Source organism: Emys orbicularis, chromosome 4, assembly GCF_028017835.1.
Source record: "Emys orbicularis isolate rEmyOrb1 chromosome 4, rEmyOrb1.hap1, whole genome shotgun sequence".
NCBI classification, from domain to species: Eukaryota; Metazoa; Chordata; order Testudines; family Emydidae; genus Emys; species Emys orbicularis.
In genome coordinates, this window is record NC_088686.1 from 141,443,744 (window position 1) to 141,462,396 (window position 18,653).

The 18,653-nt window shown below is 52.8% G+C and overlaps 1 protein-coding gene across 1 annotated transcript in view; it reads right to left on the reverse strand.

Moving 5' to 3' along the window:
• PLEKHA6 (pleckstrin homology domain containing A6) overlaps positions 1-18,653 on the reverse strand; it is a 42,105-nt gene that overhangs the window by 9,187 nt on the left and 14,265 nt on the right. The window contains exons 8-13 of the mRNA XM_065404044.1: positions 10,836-10,904; positions 9,299-9,379; positions 8,449-8,598; positions 6,961-7,056; positions 4,612-4,723; positions 3,723-3,862 (exon numbers count right to left, since the gene is read on the reverse strand). Of these exons, the coding sequence (XP_065260116.1) occupies positions 3,723-3,862; positions 4,612-4,723; positions 6,961-7,056; positions 8,449-8,598; positions 9,299-9,379; positions 10,836-10,904 (648 nt within the window). The remainder of the gene's footprint in view (positions 1-3,722; positions 3,863-4,611; positions 4,724-6,960; positions 7,057-8,448; positions 8,599-9,298; positions 9,380-10,835; positions 10,905-18,653) is intronic.

An 18,653-nucleotide genomic window follows, 5' to 3' on the forward strand; every position in this document is an offset into this window, starting at 1 on the left:
ACGAAACCACCCTTTTATCAGAACATTTTCATTTTGGTCAAATCTTTTCCTCTCTCAACAAAACATTTCGACCAAAAAGAAAAACAATTTCAAGGACAAAATTCCAAGTGAAAATTTCAAAAAAATTTATTTCATTTTGCTGGGAATTTCCCCCCCCCCCCACTTCTCCTTTTTTCTACTGGAGGGTAACAAAAAAGTTTAAAAATAGGTTTTTCCTTCATTTCTCTCTTTCTTTAAAACCAAACCAAACCAAACCAAACCCACCTCCTCCTTTATTTCAGTGGGGGGGGGGAGGGGGAGGGAGAAAGTTTAAAAAGTGGGATTTCCCCCCCCAACTAAACAAAACACAATTTTTCATTTAAAAAAAAAAACAACAGAAAATTTAAGGAAAATTTTTGAATGAAATGGAAACATTGTTTCCTTGCAAATATTTGTACAAAATATTTGTATCTTTCCCAGCCAGCTCTATTAACAACCCTGTTAGACACTTGCCAAGCACAGAGAGGGGACACGACTGGCCCCAACATACCCAGCGAGCCAATGACAGAGCTGGGGACAGAACCCAAGAGTCCGGGATCCCCCACAGTCCACTCTGGTTCTTATTTAAGAATCCCCTTTCATGACATAAAATGCTGAGGCCACAGGGAAGATTAAATATTGCAAAGAGATCCTGTGATAAACTTAAATAGGCCACATTCATCCCCTGGCTTCAACGGGTTCACACCAGTAAAGACTGTGGGCCCAATAGTTCCATCACAAGGCAAATTCTCAAATAACTTTGCCTTGAGTAAACTGCACTCTTCCCAAAAAAGGGATTGCACATGCAACCAGGGAACTGTTTGCACGTTTTAGACAGCTGACTGCAAGCTCAGATAGCTGTTTGCACGCATAGCCGCCTATTTTATATGTGCAGCTACCCAGTTGCATGCGCAAAAAGTCGTCTCCCTGCCCGTTTGCATTTATACGTGCAATCTTTGTATGCACATGCACTTATCTGCACTCACAATGAACTAGCTGGTTCATGCTGTTACTGGATGGTGCACGGGCATTGTTTTGCATGCCCAAGTATCCATCCGCACACACTAGCATGCCTTTCGCGCGTGTGAGATCACTTGGCTACATGCATGCTTGTGCTTTTTTTGTGTGAGTGAGTAGTTCGAATTTTACATGTGGGTGTAAATCAGGAGTAACGCACCCGACGTCAGTGCAGCTATGCTGGCATGAGATCAGAATCAGGCCCTGTACCATTTCTTTGTTCCAGCCTAGTGCTTGTTTGCAGCTAACAACAGGAAGTGCAATTATCCAGGCTGGAGTAAAGAAAGCCAGCAGGAGAATGGAAGAGAAAAGCAAACAGGAACCAGGTTGCTCAGCATGTGACGCTGCACATTTGAGTCTCCTCTCCTGCTGGTGTCAGTCAGAAATAAATTGGCTACTCACATCAATGGTGTTACATTGATCCAAGCAAGAATCACAGTGAGGCCAGCAACAGGCCCTGGACTTCTCCCTCTATCCCCCTGTGTGGTGGGCTCATAATGGTTGCATCCCTGCACCCTGGCTTTCACAGCATCCCAGTGGCCGGCACAGTATCCCCTTCTCCACACTGAGACGAGACTGGCTTTAAGGGGGTTTCAGAGTATTTGTCTTTGAGCATCAGTCACCCCAGTTCAAATGGATCCATCAGCAGTTTAGCCTAACGGCCTTACCAGAAACGGGCTTGAGTGCACTCTCTGGGCAATGTTTTATGGACCATTGATTTCCACGGACAATGAGAATACTCTGCTCTTGCATGGTGAGTGGCACTATACACTGATCTCAAAGGAGGGCATCATTACCCCCCATTGGACTGATGGGGAAACTGAGGCACGGAGTGAGGCAGTGACTTGCCCATGTTCAGTGGCACAGCTGGGAACAGAACCTGGGTCCAGGCCAGTGCCCTATTCATGAAACAATGCTGCCAGCCAATAAGCCGTTAAGGGGGCAGAGCTCACTAAGTTCCCCAAAGGGGGAGGGATTCGAGTTACAGTACCCACCTTAAAATGCCTGCATGAATCTAGAGTATTTCCCGTTTGACAGGGCCTGGCTGCAGAAAGGGCTCAAGCACTGAAAGCCCCTGCCTGTGCTGGGGGTCTGGATGCCCAGGGTATGCCATGCTTCTCCAGCTTGGCTGAGGGCCGTCACGGAGCTAAGCCCCTCCCTGTCTGTTCCCTGGGGGCAGCTTGCTCCCTATACCTCCCCAGCGTTTGCAGGTGTAGGGAGAGGGTCAGCTCTGCTTTGCCCCCTCCCAGCTATCCCCGTGGCTCTCCCGCTAGCTGGCTCCGGTTCCCAGTGGGGGATGGGGATACTGCGTGCCGCTGGATGCCGAGGTCGGCTCTGGAGGCACTTGGATACCTGTCCCTTCTTCGCCTCGCCGCTTTGCTGCCAGGAAGGGGAGTTAGAGTATGGCCAGAAGCGGCTCTCGCTAGGGAACGGAGGAACAGTCGGAGGAGACTCCAGAGGGACATACGATTTGGGCAGGGGAGGTCGAGGCGGGCCTGGTTCCTGGGGCAGAGAGGAAGCCAGAGTGTTAGGCGCAACAGCAGAGAAACTGAGAGAACAGGAAGGAAAAGACAGTTAGCAAGAGACAGACAAACAGAGGCACTGAGCCCAGGGTGAGGGCAGCTGGAGCCCAGAGAGTACCGCTGGTCCCACCCCTCCAGGCTGAGCACTCGCTCTGGGACCCAGCAATTCCGACTCGCCCCAACAGCCTAGGGCCCAGACCCACCCATCCAGCAGCCCCTGCTATGTCACAGCTCTCAACAGAGGGACCACTTACCTGGACGTCATGTGTTTACACCAATGGGAGCCAGGCAGTGTAACCCCACCTGCTGCTGTGAATGAGCCCCCCAGAGAAAGGACACAGCGGGTCCACTCTCCCAGCCCTGGCCATTCTTCCCGTTTTCTGAGGCTGGGCGCTTGCCCTTTGGTTCTGCATCACAGTGAATCTTTGGAACCAGCTGGGCAGACAGCAGCGAATGAGAAGCCCCACAAAACTAGCTGAACCACAGAGAGAAGTATAACTCTCTGGCTTCGGTCTGAGTTCCTCCCTCTCTACCTAGGGAATGTTCAACGTGCCCAACACTGTGGTATCTAGCCACTGTCGTGGCTTTGTCTGATGGGCTCTGACGAAAGCCAGACTCAAGCCCAAACTAGGAGAGCAGAGAACAATGGGAATGTCTGGGAAAACCCAAGTAAGGGAAACGGATGAGTTTTATGCAGCTCTAGGGTTCACTAGAGCTGGGCCCGAGCCCAGTCCCCAGGTCTAGGCATCCGTCCCCTTTGCTGTTGGTTCAAAGCGGGAACCCAGGTCCCAGTCCAAAGTTTGCAAATGGCCCCAGTTTTACAATGGGCTGAACTAAAACCCTGGTTCTCCATGCCCCAGGACTTCAGGGCATCTGGACCCAAGTCTGCACCCAAAATCTGCACGTCCCACCTTCCCCCAGTCTTCACAATGGGCCAAACCAAAGCCCCAGGTCCAAATCCACCTCCACTTTGGCCCTGACTTGTGCAGCCTGATCCCAGCTCTAGTTAGAACCCACGGTTCACGTCGTTCTCCCGTGCCATCGGATGAGAAAGCCGGGAGTGCCACCTGCTGGTGCAAAGAGAATCTCAAGAGGAGAAAAGCCACAGACACTTCCTGCCCAGGGCTACATATTCTAGCCCCATGCAACAGCGGCTCCACTCACCTCGCTTGTCCCTTGCTTGGTGGGCGACCCCTGTGAGCCCGACACCAGGGAGAAAGGGCTCAGTGGGCTGGTGAGGCTGGCTGAGCTCAAGGGGCTAGCAGGGCTGTTGGAGCTGTACGTTCCAGAGGGGCCAGCGGCCACTGCGGAGAAACAAGAGAGGAGAGAGTGGAAGTGAGTCACTCTCACTCTCAAGGGGGGCTGGCACAGCAGGGAAGGGGCCAATGAACCAGGGCCTGGGGCTTCAGAGCTGCATTCGATGCCAGGCCAGAGGCCAATGTGCCCAGGATGGTCATTGCTGGTGCAGGTATCTATACAGGGTCTCCTCTCTCTCCTGGACTTATCCAGAGCAAGCCGGAGCCAGGCAGCGGCACACGCAGCAGACACCTTCAGGCAGAAGCAGCAGAGGGACGTCCAGAGAACCAGCAGGGATGTTTAGAGAGGCCAGGTGTGTGTGAAGTACAGAAACTAGAGGTACCTGCCATGGGGACCCTGCCAGATACCATGGCCGCCAATGGGTCTGCATTTAATGCGGCACTGGGGCTGCAACCCACATCCTTTTGCTCCAAAAAAAAAAAAAAAAAAAAAAAAAATCACAGACCCCTTGCTATGTGAGATTCTCCATTAGCCAGGCTCGCCTTAGGACTCCTGCCCTCTGCGGGCTGCAGCCACAGGAGAGCGACATAGTGGCAGGGCCGGGAGCAGGCTTGGAATGCCGCCGAGCGCCAGGTGCACGTGACGTTCTGAGCCAATACGAAGCAGAGTGACTGTGTCAGCGGGGAGGACGACAGGTGCATTGAGACACCCGGGCAGCCAGCGGCCTCTAGCTCCGAGGCCAGGAAGAGGGAGGGAGTGGCAGACCCACGCTGGGTAGGGAGGAGTCAGCGCTCACCTCTGTGTTTGGCAGTGTCCGTGCCCCGGGAGGGGTTGTTCTTCCTCAGCCCCTCCATCACGTCCTGGATGCGCCAGATCTCCCTCTGGATTTGCCGATTGAGCATTTCGTTCTGGAAGGGCCAAGGTGCGGAGAGTCAGAGCCGCTGGCAGGCGCCGCACTTGGCGGCCAGCCACCCCGAGCCACAGAGGTATGGCACGGCCCAGCCAACCTGCCCTCTGCGGCGAGGTCTATGTGACAGCCGCAAGAGCGGCCTGGCTACGGTGCTGCAGCTGTGCCGCCGGAGCGTGGGGGCTTGCGACAGCGATGGAAGAGGTTTTCCTGTCGCCGTAGTTAATCTACCCCTCTGAGAAGCGGTCGCAGGGAGAATTTGTCCGCCCACCTAGAGGTGTCTACACCGGGGCTTAGGTCGGCTTGACGACCTCTTTCAGGGGTGTGAATTTTTTACACCCCCGAGCAAAGTAGCTAGGCGATTTAAGTGTTGGATGGAGGCCAGGCCTGACTGACCCTGTGTCCCTGACCTCATCGCTCTACAGTAAAAATACCCAGCGCCTCCTCCTGCCCACTAATACCGTAGCGCCAAACCGTGGGGCCTTCACTCTGGGGTCACTCAGAGGGAGCTCCCAGTGCCGTCACTGAGGGGGGTGTCGGAGCAAGGAACGGGACCCGCAGGGATGTGGCCCCAGAAGTCACTGAAAGGTGGCATGAGCAAGGACTGAATAATGAAGGGCTTTGCAGGGGAAGCTGGCCCCAGCATGGCTGGAGTATGCAATAGGCTTGTTCACCAGGGCACTGGCAAGGCAGGCCAGGACTACCGGCCTCTCCCTCCCCGCGTCTGGTGTCACAGACATAGGGGGCCTGAACTAGAACCCTGCATCAGAATCAGTCACCTGCTCGGAAAATGAACAGCTAGGGTGGGATCCACAAAGGTATTTAGGCACCTAACTCCCATTGAAATCAATGGGGGCTAGGCACCTCAATCCCCACCAGAGTCCACCTCAATGTTTATCTTGCAAAGATTCCTTCATGCTGCTGCCAGGGCATTTCTATAGCAGCAGGTGACAATTATCCTGTGAATTCATCCCCTCGTGGTAACCCTGGGCCTTTCCCGCTTCGTTACAGAACAGCAGACGGTAAGTGCCACCTAGTGGTGAGTGTCCTGGGGCACTCAGAACTCCTGTGCTCTAATCCCAGCTCTGCCACTGACTGGCTCAGCGGTCTTAAGCAAGTCCCGTTTTCGCTGTGCCTTGCCTTCCCCCTCGGCCACCGGGGATAACACTGCTTTCCCGCCGGGGCAGCTGCGAAGACAGACTGGGTAATATTTGTATGGCGCTCTGTTTAAGTGTTATTGCACAGCCACTTCTACCTTATAGTGAGGGAGGCTGATGCCCAGTTTACCTTGGCTCCATCTCTGAAGCAGACAGACCCCCAGTAAATACATTATTGGAACGGAAGAGTGAGTAATTACCCAAAGAGGCAGAGCTTGCTTAATACAGAGGCAAAGGCCAAGCTTGAAGAAGCTGACCTAGGGTTATATACCAATTAGTTTTTAAAGGAGCAGGGTTCAGTCTAGGATGACTGACATGGTTCGAGCAGAAGGAAGGAAGGTTACTGGGCTGGCTTTAGAAAGATAGTTTTGGATGGGGTGTACTTTGACCCTGCTGAATATCTATCCCCAGGTCATTAGTCAATCCCAAGTCATTTTAAGACCTAGGGGTCAAATTCTGCTCAATGTTACATAGCGTAAATATGGAGTAATGAGTATCGAATTCAGTGGAATTACTCTGGATTTACACCCTTGGTTACTGAGAATTTGACTCTGTATTTTCAGAACCACGTGTGCAAATGACTGTGCATAAACTCCACGTGCATTTGCGTTCCTAATTTGCACAGGCAGTTACTGAGCTTGTACGTGTAATCCCAGTAATTGCACCACCAGTTGTGCACCTAACTGGCCATTTTCTGCACAATTCGTGTGGCTGCCTGCATAGGCATGATAATTGTGCCCACAAATTAGATGCACAAAAAAAACACGCGCTTGTTTTTGCACATGAAGGTTTCTGAAAAGCAGGTCCTGAAGTTGTGACTTAAACCCACAGAAACCAAAAAACTCCAAGTGATGGGCTCTTAGGGCTAGAATTTACTCTTATTTACACCAATTTTACAGAGGAGAACTCTACTGTCATCAATGGAGTTACTCCTGATTTACCCCAGAGCAGAATCAGGCCCTGGTGAACTGGTCTAGCTGCCGAGAATGGCTGAGATCTCCATTTCCATGCGCCCCGCCTGATCCCAGGCTGCTTGGATTCACTAGCACTGGTCTGAAAGGACACAGTCCCATTCTCTCACCTGGATGTCCAAGTTCAGCTGTTCCCACAGGTCATCGTGCAGGGCTGACACCTCGCCCTCCAAGTTCTCATACTCTATGGTGCTGTTGGCCAAGGCCTGTAGGGATTTGCAAACATTTCCATCAGGAAATCAACTTGTCTGTCTGTGTCCATGGGGGGCACAGGGAATACTCAGCCTGATGCCAGCACACAGCCCTCACCAGCCTGCCAGAGCCAGGATGGGCTGCTAAGAGGGGGATCCCCACCTTGGAGAAAGAGGAGCTTGGGCAGCGGGTGGGCCCTGGCATGTGTGTCATAGCACGGGACTGAGTATGGAGCTAGGATACGGCCGGCAAGGCCATAGCCCATACCCTCTCCTAGTGGATGCTCAACTCAATCCACCTAGGGAAAGGCATCCCTTGTCTTTGCTGCCTGTTGGAAATACCAGGCCTGGCTGTGAATGGCATGTGAGCCAGGGGGCATATCAGGGGAAGGCAACAGAAAATGGTAGGGGGGCTTTGTTCACAGGGAACAGCAGACAATGGGGGAGGGGATTGGTGGAGAGATGGTGGCAATAGTGGATTAGGCAGGATGTAGTGACAGGTGTCGTCTGTGCTGAATGAGCCCCTGGGTAGCCAGGGAATTGTGGCCATCCCTAATCCGGAGTTCCTTTGGAGCTGGCAGGGCCTGTGCTGGAAGCAAAGAGAAGCTGGTGATGACTGTATTGCACCATTAGGGATCAGGGGTTGGAAGGCAAACCAGGAGTGCAGAAAAGCAAGGAATGCAAACTGCAAGTGGGAACCCAAAATATTGCTCCCTGGCACGCACCCCAGCTCGGCGCTGCAGGGGTTAATATTTTTTGTCCCTGTACAAGATGTCTCAGTTGACAATGGGATTTGCCCCCCCTCCTCTTTTTTTTAAATGAAAGAAAAAGAGAAGGGGGCAATGCACAGACAAAGGAGAGGAAAGAGGAGAAGAGATTTATCTCCACCCGGCTGAGGTGGCAGAGACATTCCCCCCTCCAGTGCCAGGTCTCCCAGGCACTCACAGCCCCAGCCTCGTGGAAAGCAATAGCCAGGCTGCCCAGGCAGTTCCTTTGGAGAACCAGGCTCCATCCACTCAGCTCATGCTGCTGCTGAGCAAGGTCCCTGCCACACGGGCAGCATGCAGACGCCAGGATCTATGCCGGGCAGCTGCTCCCCTCAGAAGCAGCATAGTGGGGGTGCATGGCACTTTGCAGCCCAGGACACATGGGCCTCTTCCTGCGTCCCATCCTCCCCACAATGAAGAAGTGCCCAGGCGTGTGGCGCCCCATCCAACCCACCGGTATAGTGCAAGGCCTCTCTAGTGACTTGAGGGCCATTGGCCATTACCATGTCATTGGTTCACTTGCAGGCAGGGCACAGGGGAAATTGAAGCACTGGGCCAGTCTGGGTCCCCATGACACCCCCAGGAGGAGGAGGGGTCCCCAGCAGTCTCATGGACCGACGGCTAGAGGAGCGTCTGTTACCGTGCTGGCCTGGGACAGCTCCACCCGGATGTTGATCAGCTGGTTCTGGAGGGATTCCTTCTTGTGCAGCAGCTTCTCAGGGTAGGCTGGCTGGCTCCCGAACATCTCCAGCTCCTGGTGGGTCCCCATCAGGGCACTCTCAAGACTCTCCTAATGGTAGGGATAAGATGGTTGTTAAACCCTCATCGCCTCCCTCCCCTCGTACGCACAAAGCGCTCAGCCTTGGCAAGCCCAGAGGTTGGCATCTGAAAGGGCCGTTTTTGCAGCAGAATGGTCTGTGGGTAACCATGCTCCCATCCTGGTGAACGCCAGCGGGTAAGCGGATCTGGCTGACCTGGGGATGGGGCTGCAGGCAGCCAGAAATGCCCAGCCCTGCAAGCAGGGAGGTTGGTCATCGCAGGGTTAAGGCACTGGCCTGGGACTCAGGAGATCTGGGTTCATTTCCCAGCCCTGCCACAGTCTTCCTGTGACCTCAGGCAAGTCACTTGGCCTCACTGCGCATCCGTTCCCTATCTGCAACGTGGGCAGAACACTTGCCCTCTTGCCAGGTAGTATCAGGAGGGGACCATAATTACCATATGAGGGACTCTACCGTGATGGGGGCCAGGTAAGAATTGAAAGCCGCTAGCGCTGTGTAACCGCCCGGGCAAAAATACCCACCCTGGCGGGAGGTCTGAGTGCTTCATTCACCCACCATGGGGGATGGCGTAGGGATCCCAGGTAACGGCTACAACCCTGCTACTGGTGAAGTGCAATGCTCACCAACAGAAGGCACGGCTAGCCCCAGCACCCGAGTGCCCCCAGGGTGGTAGGAACCAGCCTGCTCCGTTCCCCTCCCTCAGCCACTCACCTTCTCTGCTCGGAGCTGCTGCACCAGCCTGTCCTGCTCCCTCACCACCTTGTTTTGCTCACACAGTTTTCCCAGCAGCTTCTGTCCTCGGGCAAGGAAAGAAAAGGGGAGGGGGGAGAACATGAAGAGCAAGGGGCACAGGGGTCCAAGGTGTAAAGGGACATCAGATCAGGTACAAAGCTGTCCTGGCCAGTAACAACCACTTCCAGGCTCTGGGCTGCAATACTGCCTGGTGCGTGCTAAGCTTCCCCATTCCTGTCTTGAGATCACTAAAGCCTTTGGGCAAACAACGGAGAGGGCTGGGTATTTTAATGGCATTTGATCAGCTGGAAACTAAGGCTGTTCAGGGCAGGCTGGAAGGCTGGGGCTCCCCCACACCACACATTTCCTCATGCCCCAAGGTGCTGTATGATCTCTGCACATCTGATTATTGATTGGCCAATGTACCCCCCGTCGTAGTTTTGGCAGAAGTCCCTCTGCAGCCCGACTGCGGGGAGTCCACCACGACGGGGGTGCTGAGCCGCACAGGGATGGGGATTGCACCTCTTCCCAGCCCCATTCCCCTGGAGCCCTTCAGTGTGGAAGCCCTTCCTTGGCTTTGACCACAGACCTCAGAGCCCTGGTGCTAAGCCAGCTGTGGATAATTGACAGGAGAGGGGAGATGGGGTCTGTTCTGCCATCACGCCATGGTGCACAGTTAAGGATGGAGAAGGCTCATTATGGTAGATCAGCGAGTCTGTATCTTCACCAAGGCAGGGCACAGATGCAAACCCTGATCCCAGTCAGGTCAGTGGCTCCCAATGATTTAATTGGGACGAGGATTTGGCCCCCCAGTCCTCCTGACAGCAGTTTAGCACCAGATACATCTTCTGTGACGCTAGCTTATAGCCTAGAGACCCTACAGTATCTCATTTCTAGCCTCCATTCAGTGAGCCCCTTCCCCTTTTCCCCAGCTCAGAAGCAGATGGGTCAGTCACACTTGGCAGCACAGAAAATGAAAAGTCAGTAGGATCCATTGGGCTTCCTAGGAACTGAGTTTCGTTTCCAGGGTCACTCATCAGGCCACAGATATGGGGCAAAGCCCCTCTAGCAACTGGAGGGGCCACTGTCTATTTACCACATCATTGTGTCACAGGTGGGCAGGGTACAGGGGAAATCCCTTTGGGATCTGCACAGTGGGGACCTGCAGCAAGCTGCAATCTTCCAGGGGACATTTACTACGCAAATACCCACACAGGTAACACACAAGCCGAGCAGACAGGATGCACACACAATTACACGCACAGCAGCAGGGAGGGATGCAGTGGAAAGGAAGCCGAGAACTAGAGAGGACGAGCGAGCCACATGAGTGAGCGACAGCGAACGATACTGATGGTGCCTGCGTCCTTCTAGCTCTGCTATGAGAGAGGATGTTCGTCCAATGATAAATAACATCGCAGAAAGGGGCAGGAGAAGGCATAGCTGCTGAGGGGCGGAGGATGGGTGGATGACAGCAGAGGGGCAGGGCGGACAAGCAAGCAGAGAGTGTGGCTCTTACATCAGTGTCTTGCTCGCTTATCTTGTAGGCGTGCAGAGTCTCTCTGTAGGCCTCTGGGAAGGGAGACACCTGCAATAACAGGAACCAGTCACTGCTGCTCCCTCCTGCCGGGAGCACATCACGACAAGCCTCTTGGGAGAGCCAAGGTGGCTGCTGGAGCCCTTGCTGAGAAAGGTTTCCAGCCCAACCATCCCCCATTCCCTACCAACCTAGTCCTCTTTCCCCACAACACTTGGGGGGTAATAATGAGAGGTGAAGGGTGTGCACATGCAGAGCATTGGCCATCAGTGATTAGAAGGATCACCCAATTCCTCAGAGTCAGCCCAGTCCAGCTGGGCTCTGATGGTGGCTTAGAAATGCCTGCTGAGTGTCCAGTTAGTCCCGGAGAAGCCAAGAAAGCACCGCACCTCCATATACAAACCAAGAGAACTGCCAAGCAAACGCTCCTTTCCTAGCCCCTTCAGCAAAGGCTTTCCATGATTTAACCACATCTGGGGCCTGGATTTGTAAACAGCTTAGATGCGGCCTTGTGAACAACAGTAATTAGCCACCTGCCCGTGCAGTTACCCCGTTTCCATTCACAGCCAGAGGAGCTGGGTGTGCAAATCGGTGTGGTGCCTTTGTGGGGGCCGTCGTGCACGAAGCTGCTGTCACAATGTGCCTCAGTTTCTCAGAACGAAGCTGTTCTAGATGAGGGGGGGCTCCTCAAGGCTGGGCCTTGTCTGCCCTTGTAACGTAGGAAGGTGCTGGGGTGAGTGTGTGCTTAAAAGGAGATGAAGACTCAGCATGTAGCTTACAAGAGGGATGGGGAAGAAGAAATTGCTGAATAAGGTCTCGGAGTGCCCCTTTCATGGGAGGCTGAGACAAGCTGATCGTCACCGGAGTGATGGGCTAAGGGGTAGCAGCCAACAGCAGACCAAAAGAAACAGCTGGTGCAGTCACTGGGGGACACTGCACTGACACTGCCCACTGAGGGCTAACTTTCAGTGAGCTGCTGGTGTTAGGCTCTTTATTTGGGGTGCTTCTATTTTAGCTCCCCAACTGTTTACTACAACCATTTTACAGATGGGAAAGCTAAGGCAGAGAGATCAAGGCACAACATTTTCAAAAACAGCCACTCGTTTTGGGTGCCTCACGTTTTGGGTGGCCAACTTGAGACGTTATGGGCCTGATTGGCACAGGGTGCTGAGCACCCACCATTCCCACTGCCCAGCACCTCTGAAAAGCCGGCCTAAGGTGTCTCACATGGGGCCCCAAAGTCAGTGGGCACTTCTGAAAACGTTTACTCTAAAAAACTTTTCCTTCCCTTGGAAAACTAGAGTAATGGTGATTCCCCAGGGCGGCACACGGGATGCGAGGAGACTTCAATTCATTGTCTAAGAGATCCACAGCTGCAAATAGGTCCTGATCCTGCGAGATCAGGATTTGGCCCAAGGGAGCCTGCTGTCTCAGAGCAGGACAGGAGAGCCAGTGGGACTTCCTCTGAGTCCCAGGCTTGTACTCAATCCTCCATGACTGCACCCTCCTTCCCAGCTGGGGGCACGTTCCATTTACACATTGGGTACAAACTTCTTCACTTTTCCATCCAACGCTATCCCTTCCTCAGTGTGATGCAGCACAAAATGCCCAACAGCCCACCTAGCGAGACAACCAGGAGGTTCCGCTGAACAGAACAGCCTTGGGGTCCAGTGCAGCGCTAGCGCTACATACATTGACCAATGCCCTGCCTAAGGTCCTGCCTGACCACTGCTATGTCCATCAACAGCCCACTGTGTTCTGTACAAACGTCTGGAAAATATACATCGGAAGCATTCAGCAAAAGTGAGTTCGGTTAACAAGATGGCAGATCTATGAATGAGGCTTTGAAAACATGAATGGGTGATGCTAAGCTTTCCTTGATGTGACTTTTATGAATGGGTCCTGGTTGGCGTGCGTTTGCGGTTTGGAATTACAGGAGGAAACAATAATAATACTTAGTTCTTATATGCACTTTCTGTATACAAAGCACTGTGCAGAAGTAACATGCTTGCTGGGTGTGTCACATCCCCCCTCTGGTGGCTCAGAAAGGATAAAAGCCGATTTCTGCTCCCAGCTAATGGGGTTGCTCCTCCAGCTCAAAGGACAGAGGACTGTGCTTTGGAGATGAAGACCCTGGGTTATTATTATTTGTATTATTGTTGTGCACCGGAGCCCCAGTCACAGCCCAGGACCCCACTGTGCTAGGCGCTGTACAAAGAGAACAAAAAGACAGTGCCTGCCCCTAAGTCTAAACCTGATATCCAGCAGTGGTGGGGTCTTTAACTAATTAATCCTCATAGACATGTAAAGTATTTATCATCTTCATTTTACAGATGGGAGCTGCAAGGCAGAGAGAGGGTAAGTGTCTTTCCCAAGGCTGCCCAGGGAGTTGATGGGAGAGGGAGATTAGAACTCAGGACTTCCTATGTCCCTTCAGACAGTAGGCTTTGGAATGGCTTATGGATGTCCCAGCGAAGCTTGTGATGGAGCTATCACAGGCGGGTGAGGCATTGCAATGAGCGGAGATGTGGGGTGGCGCGTTCCCGAATGAACTGCGTGCGTGGGAGGGAGGAGGCTGGACTATGGGTCTGCCATGCAAAAGCAGCTGGAATGGGACTGTCGATGGCAGAGCTGCTGTGGTTTCTTACTTGCATGTACAGCTGGGCCCTAGGGGAGGAGTTCTCCACCATTCTGTTCACCATACTGATCAAAGTTTCGCTCTCACTCATCTGCGACAGACAAGGAAGGAAATTTCAGACGTCAGCAGAGACACGGATTCTCCCTCGGTTCCAGCATGAACGTTCATGACATCGTACGGGGTGATCTTCGGCATCAGTTAGGGAGGCTTTGGACAGGGCTCTTCAGGCCTCGTGCAAGGTGCTGAGCGCCACCAATTCTGCTGGCAGCTGACGGGCGCCAGGAGCAAACGGGACCTCACAGGAGGTGCTCAGCCCCTTGCAGGGTTGGCGCACCTGGGACATCGCTGCCCAGTTTCTATGCAGTCAGCTCTGCTCCCCGCCTGGCCACTAGCCAAAGCTCTGGAGAGACGGAGGGAAACCTTCACCGGTCAGAAGTGAGCTGGTCTAGAAGGCCACCCTACTGTCCACAGAGAGGCAAGCCTGGCACCAAGGTGCATTGCACAGCCACCGTCCTGGGGGATAGACCAAAGGGCACGTGTCCTACAGGGTCACTAAAATTCCCCTGCCTCCCGGAGCTACTCTACAAAGACAGGAGGCTGCAGGCGTACTTCCTTCCCCATGCTGTTAGCCTAGACACAAGACTTCATGGTCTGCAGCTATTCCTCGCACCGTGAGAAGACAGACTCCCCAAGGTCCTCAACAGAGATGGAGCCCAGGGACTTTCTCTCCAAGAGCCTTGAGCTAAGGATGGAGCCAGAGTTCTCTCTTCACTGCTGAGCTGAATGCACCCAGAGAACAGTTACATCGGGACTCGGGAGCAGGGTCTGACCTCACATCAGCCGATGGCTCTAGTTCCAAAGGTCAGGATCGGCCGCTTTGTTTCCATTAACATCTACACTACTGCGAGGGTATTATTGCAGTGCTGGAGAGGCTGCACAGGGTTATAACGCCCATGAACGACGGGGAATCTTTCAGGGTCTCTTGGTAAGGAAAGCCTGTATTGTACCACACCTATGTCACTAACTTCCCCCACCCCATCGCTCACTGTGCATGGTCTGCCTGGGGGCAAGATGGCACGTTGCTGGCGCTGCAGAAGGAAGCGCCCTGCCCTCAGAGCTGGAGTCTGCTCTATATTGCAGTGTTTGCTATACCCCACAGGCCTTGAATGAATGGAGAGTTGAGATGTGCGAGGCAGAAACGAGCCTTTCCACCCTGCTACATGGAAACCAACTCAGTCACTGACACACGTTGACTGAATCCAAGAGCGTCAGATCCCAACGCTGGAACTATTTAGAAGTAGCTGAAAGGAATTTTAGGCCTAAAATTCAGCCTGTGGAGCTTTAAGAGTGTTATTATCTGGGGAGCAAGAGTCACAGGATTCTACATATTCCTTTAAAAAAATTAAAAATCACCAGTCTTAATTGTGAAATAAAAAGATAAACAAAGACACCATTTATGTCAGACCTACATATTAAAAAATGGGTTCTAATGTGCCCTCTGCTGGTCTGAGCATATTAATAAATAAATACTACCCCCAGAATTATGCTGCTAACACCTAGATAGGGGATATCTTGATAGTCCCACTGAATAGAATAAAAGGAAGCAAAAGTACATGCACCAGATTCTTTAAGATGACATTCTTACAGTTGTTCATAACAACCGCTTGGAAATTTAAAACTGAAATCTCTTATCTTGCTGGGTTTCCCCCCTCTCCCTAGGGCGAGGATAACTTGGTTCATTATTGCAGGGCTGCACAAACGGGAAGCTTGGCAGACTCCAGTTTGCAAGTGTAGTGTTTCACCCACCAGTTTGTGACTGTAGGGTTACCCACCGCGTATTGTGGGAAGATTGCACAAGCTAGCTTATTATTGTAGGGATGGTCATTAGAACTTGGCTACTGGGACTTATTTTCTTTTCAAAATTATAAATAGCACTAATGTTTTTGTTTGTTTTGGTGGAGTGGTATCCCCATGTAAACAGCATTTAAAGGGACTTGCAAACAACCAGACAAACACCACAATTAGGAGATCTAATTCTGCACCATAAAATCTTGCCATTGTCCCTTTCCTTTCACGCTCCCCCAGTACCCACAAGGGTAGGGGTCAGTTTAGCACACAAAGGGCCAGATCTTCAACTGATGTCACTGGGCGTAGCTGTACAGAAGCCAATGGCGCTGCGTCAGCATACACTAGCTGAGGATCATGTCTAAGATGTTCCGTTCCAGCTTCCCAGACAAACAGGGAATGAGAAAATAAAGAAGCAAACAGTGCTTTAAAGGGACACTTGATTAGTCTCTCCAAAGGTCAGTCGGGAAGGAGGAGGAGACAGTAAGCCTTTGAGGGAGCATTTTCAAAGAACTCACGAGAGGAAACCCTGCTGCTGATGGCTGTGAAATAATCTGGAGAGCGTTTTATTTTACTGCCTTCTCCTCGCTCATGTCTGGCTCCGCTCCAAGCCAGACACACCTCGGGGAGTACTCTACCGATGGGCATATATGACTCTGGCTCTGGAGCAGCTTCCCTATTGAAATACAGACTTCTGCAGGCAAACATCAGGCTGCAGCACTTGCCTGGGGAATTTCTTTTTCTTTCCCTTTTTAATCTCACGCCTCATCTGTAATTTTCATCTCGACGCTCCTGCAGATGTTCCCCAAAAGACTTTCCCCTCCCTATTCTTATGATGATGTGGAGTTTACAACCTGCCTCAAACACACCCTCCCGTGCAGTGGAGGTTTGGCTCAGGTCAAGGATTGGGGGATTTTCGTCCGGGCTGGTTCTTGTATCAGAACCGGATGATGCTTCCCCAAGACCTGCATCAAAGCTTTCACCTCTGAGAGGGAACTAGTTTTTATGCTCCTGAATTTCTTAACAATTATCTCCAATTTCTGCCCCTCTTCAACAACACACAAACAAGAGCCTGCACACACACACACACACACACACACACACACACACACACACACACACACACACACACACACACAATAATACCACATACTTGCACCCAGCCGTATGGCAATGCTCTTCGGGTCTTTGTAAATGTTTAGTGGTCCACTCCTAGCCTGGACGTAACAGGAGCCCCATGTTCATCCCACAATCTCTAGCTGTTTGTACTAAGAACTCCAAGCACCGTCTCCCCTGGCTCCTTCCCCCTCAGAGCAGGTGTCTCAGCTCTGAGGTCGAGGATGGGCTAAGCCACTTCCCCCCCCCAGAAGGCTGACCCGCTAGATCAAAGGTCTGTTGGCAGGGACAGCACACGCCTTATTGCTGGCCAAACCGTCCCTGTGCTGTGGGCAGGGCGGGCTCATTCTCCCGGGTTGTCAGTCCAGAACTCTTCATGAGCACCCAAATCAAGCAGTGCTCTTCCTACACTGGATGGGACACAGGGCCTGGCTGTCCCCTCCTGAAGGTATCGCATCCAAAAACAGTCTGCTGCCCCATCCCAGAAAACTACCTGCCTCCCACCCACAGCACTCCACGATCTGCCACCTCCGTACACTCAATCAGACCCAGCGTAAGCAGATGCACGGCTCCCGGAGAATTCACTGAACCACATTCAGGGGTGACCCAGAGCAGGTGGAGACACTGAGGGCCAGTTTCTGCTCCCCTTCCTTCCAGTGAGTCGTGCCATACCCATGGACTGGTTCCCAGAAGAGTAAGGCACTAGGATGAGTGAGGTGGGATGGAATCTGGTCCCACATTAGCATAATCTGTGCCGGCTTGCTGCCAGCTTCTGCTCTCACTTACGCTGGTGCAAATCAGGAGTGAGCCCACTGGAATCAGTGCAGTTATACTAGTGACACATGGGTGTGTGAGGAGAATCCAGGCCCCAGACTGGTGAAATTTACATTTACATACACACCCATTTTCTGATCCAATCACATCTGGACAGGTCACGTTCTCCTCCCACTCGCCCCAGTCAATCTCCAGTGACCCAACTCAAGTTACTCCTGATTCGCACCGGCGTGTGGGGCATTCAATATACACACATTCATTGCACCGCTGACTCTGGTGTGGTACCTCGCAGTCATTTGACGCACAGAAGGCATTTGTCCAGTCAAGTGATGGGCGACCCTGTAGAAGGGAAGAATGGAGGAAGCAAACCAAAGATGGCTTATGCTGCCGCGATGCCAAGAAAGGCTGCAGAATGGATGTTCAGGGAAGGGGCAGGGAATGACATTGTACTGAAGGCAGAGGGGAGATGGCGCAGTGACAGAGGCAGGAGGGGACATGAGCAGCGTGACGTTCGCGGCTAGCTCTGCCTACCTGCTGGTCCAAATATTCTAGGTTTCTTTGCAACTGAAGGTCTAAAAGTTCATCCTACCAGGAGCCAACAGACATGCGGCAAAAACGGAAACACAAACAAACACACAAAGAAGAAGCAAAGCGGTTAGGTGAAGGCTGCAGAAAGGCAAAGAGCTCTCGGGCTGGGAGGCCAAGTACTGCCTCCTGTGGCTAAGCCGCTCCGAAAGCAGGACTGGCGGTGAGTGCTTAGCACGAGCAGCCTTTTCAAGAGATCTTTCTGTGCTCCTGACAGGGGCTCCTGCTGGGAGCTCCCTCACAGCCAGTGCTCCTGCCCCATTCCCTATAGCGCCTCCCGCTGGGTGGGGCTGGGACTGCAGTGAATGAGAGTTCCCCTCCAGGCAATGCTCCTTCCCCATTCCCAGATCACCTCCTGCAGGGAGAAGCTGGGTTCAAAGTAGCTAGGAACTCCCCCACAGCCAGCATTGCATCGCCTTCCGCTAGGGTCTGCAGTAGCTGGGAGCTTCCACGCAGCTAGGGTTCCTGCATTATTGCCGTTGGTGACTCTTGCTCCAAGTGACGGGAGCTGACACAGCTAGCAGCTCCTCTAAGTAGCTGCCACACCCCACTGCTCGATGCTTTCACTGCCCCTTTGCCCCACAGCACTGGAAGCTGGGAATGGGGCTTTTTTACATGGTTCCTGGATCAGCTCAATGGCGCCGGGATTCCATCCACACGCTTCCAGCTCAGCCACATGCATTTACCGATCAAAATGAAATCCGGTGTGAATAGCTAGGCCACAAGACAGGAGCAGTGAGGGGGAGAAGCTGCGTGCAGCAGGGGTGCGGCTCAAGTCCATTCCGTGAGGCATCTAAGTCCAGTCTGGGGTCTACCCACTGCTCTCCCGGGTGAAAGATCAA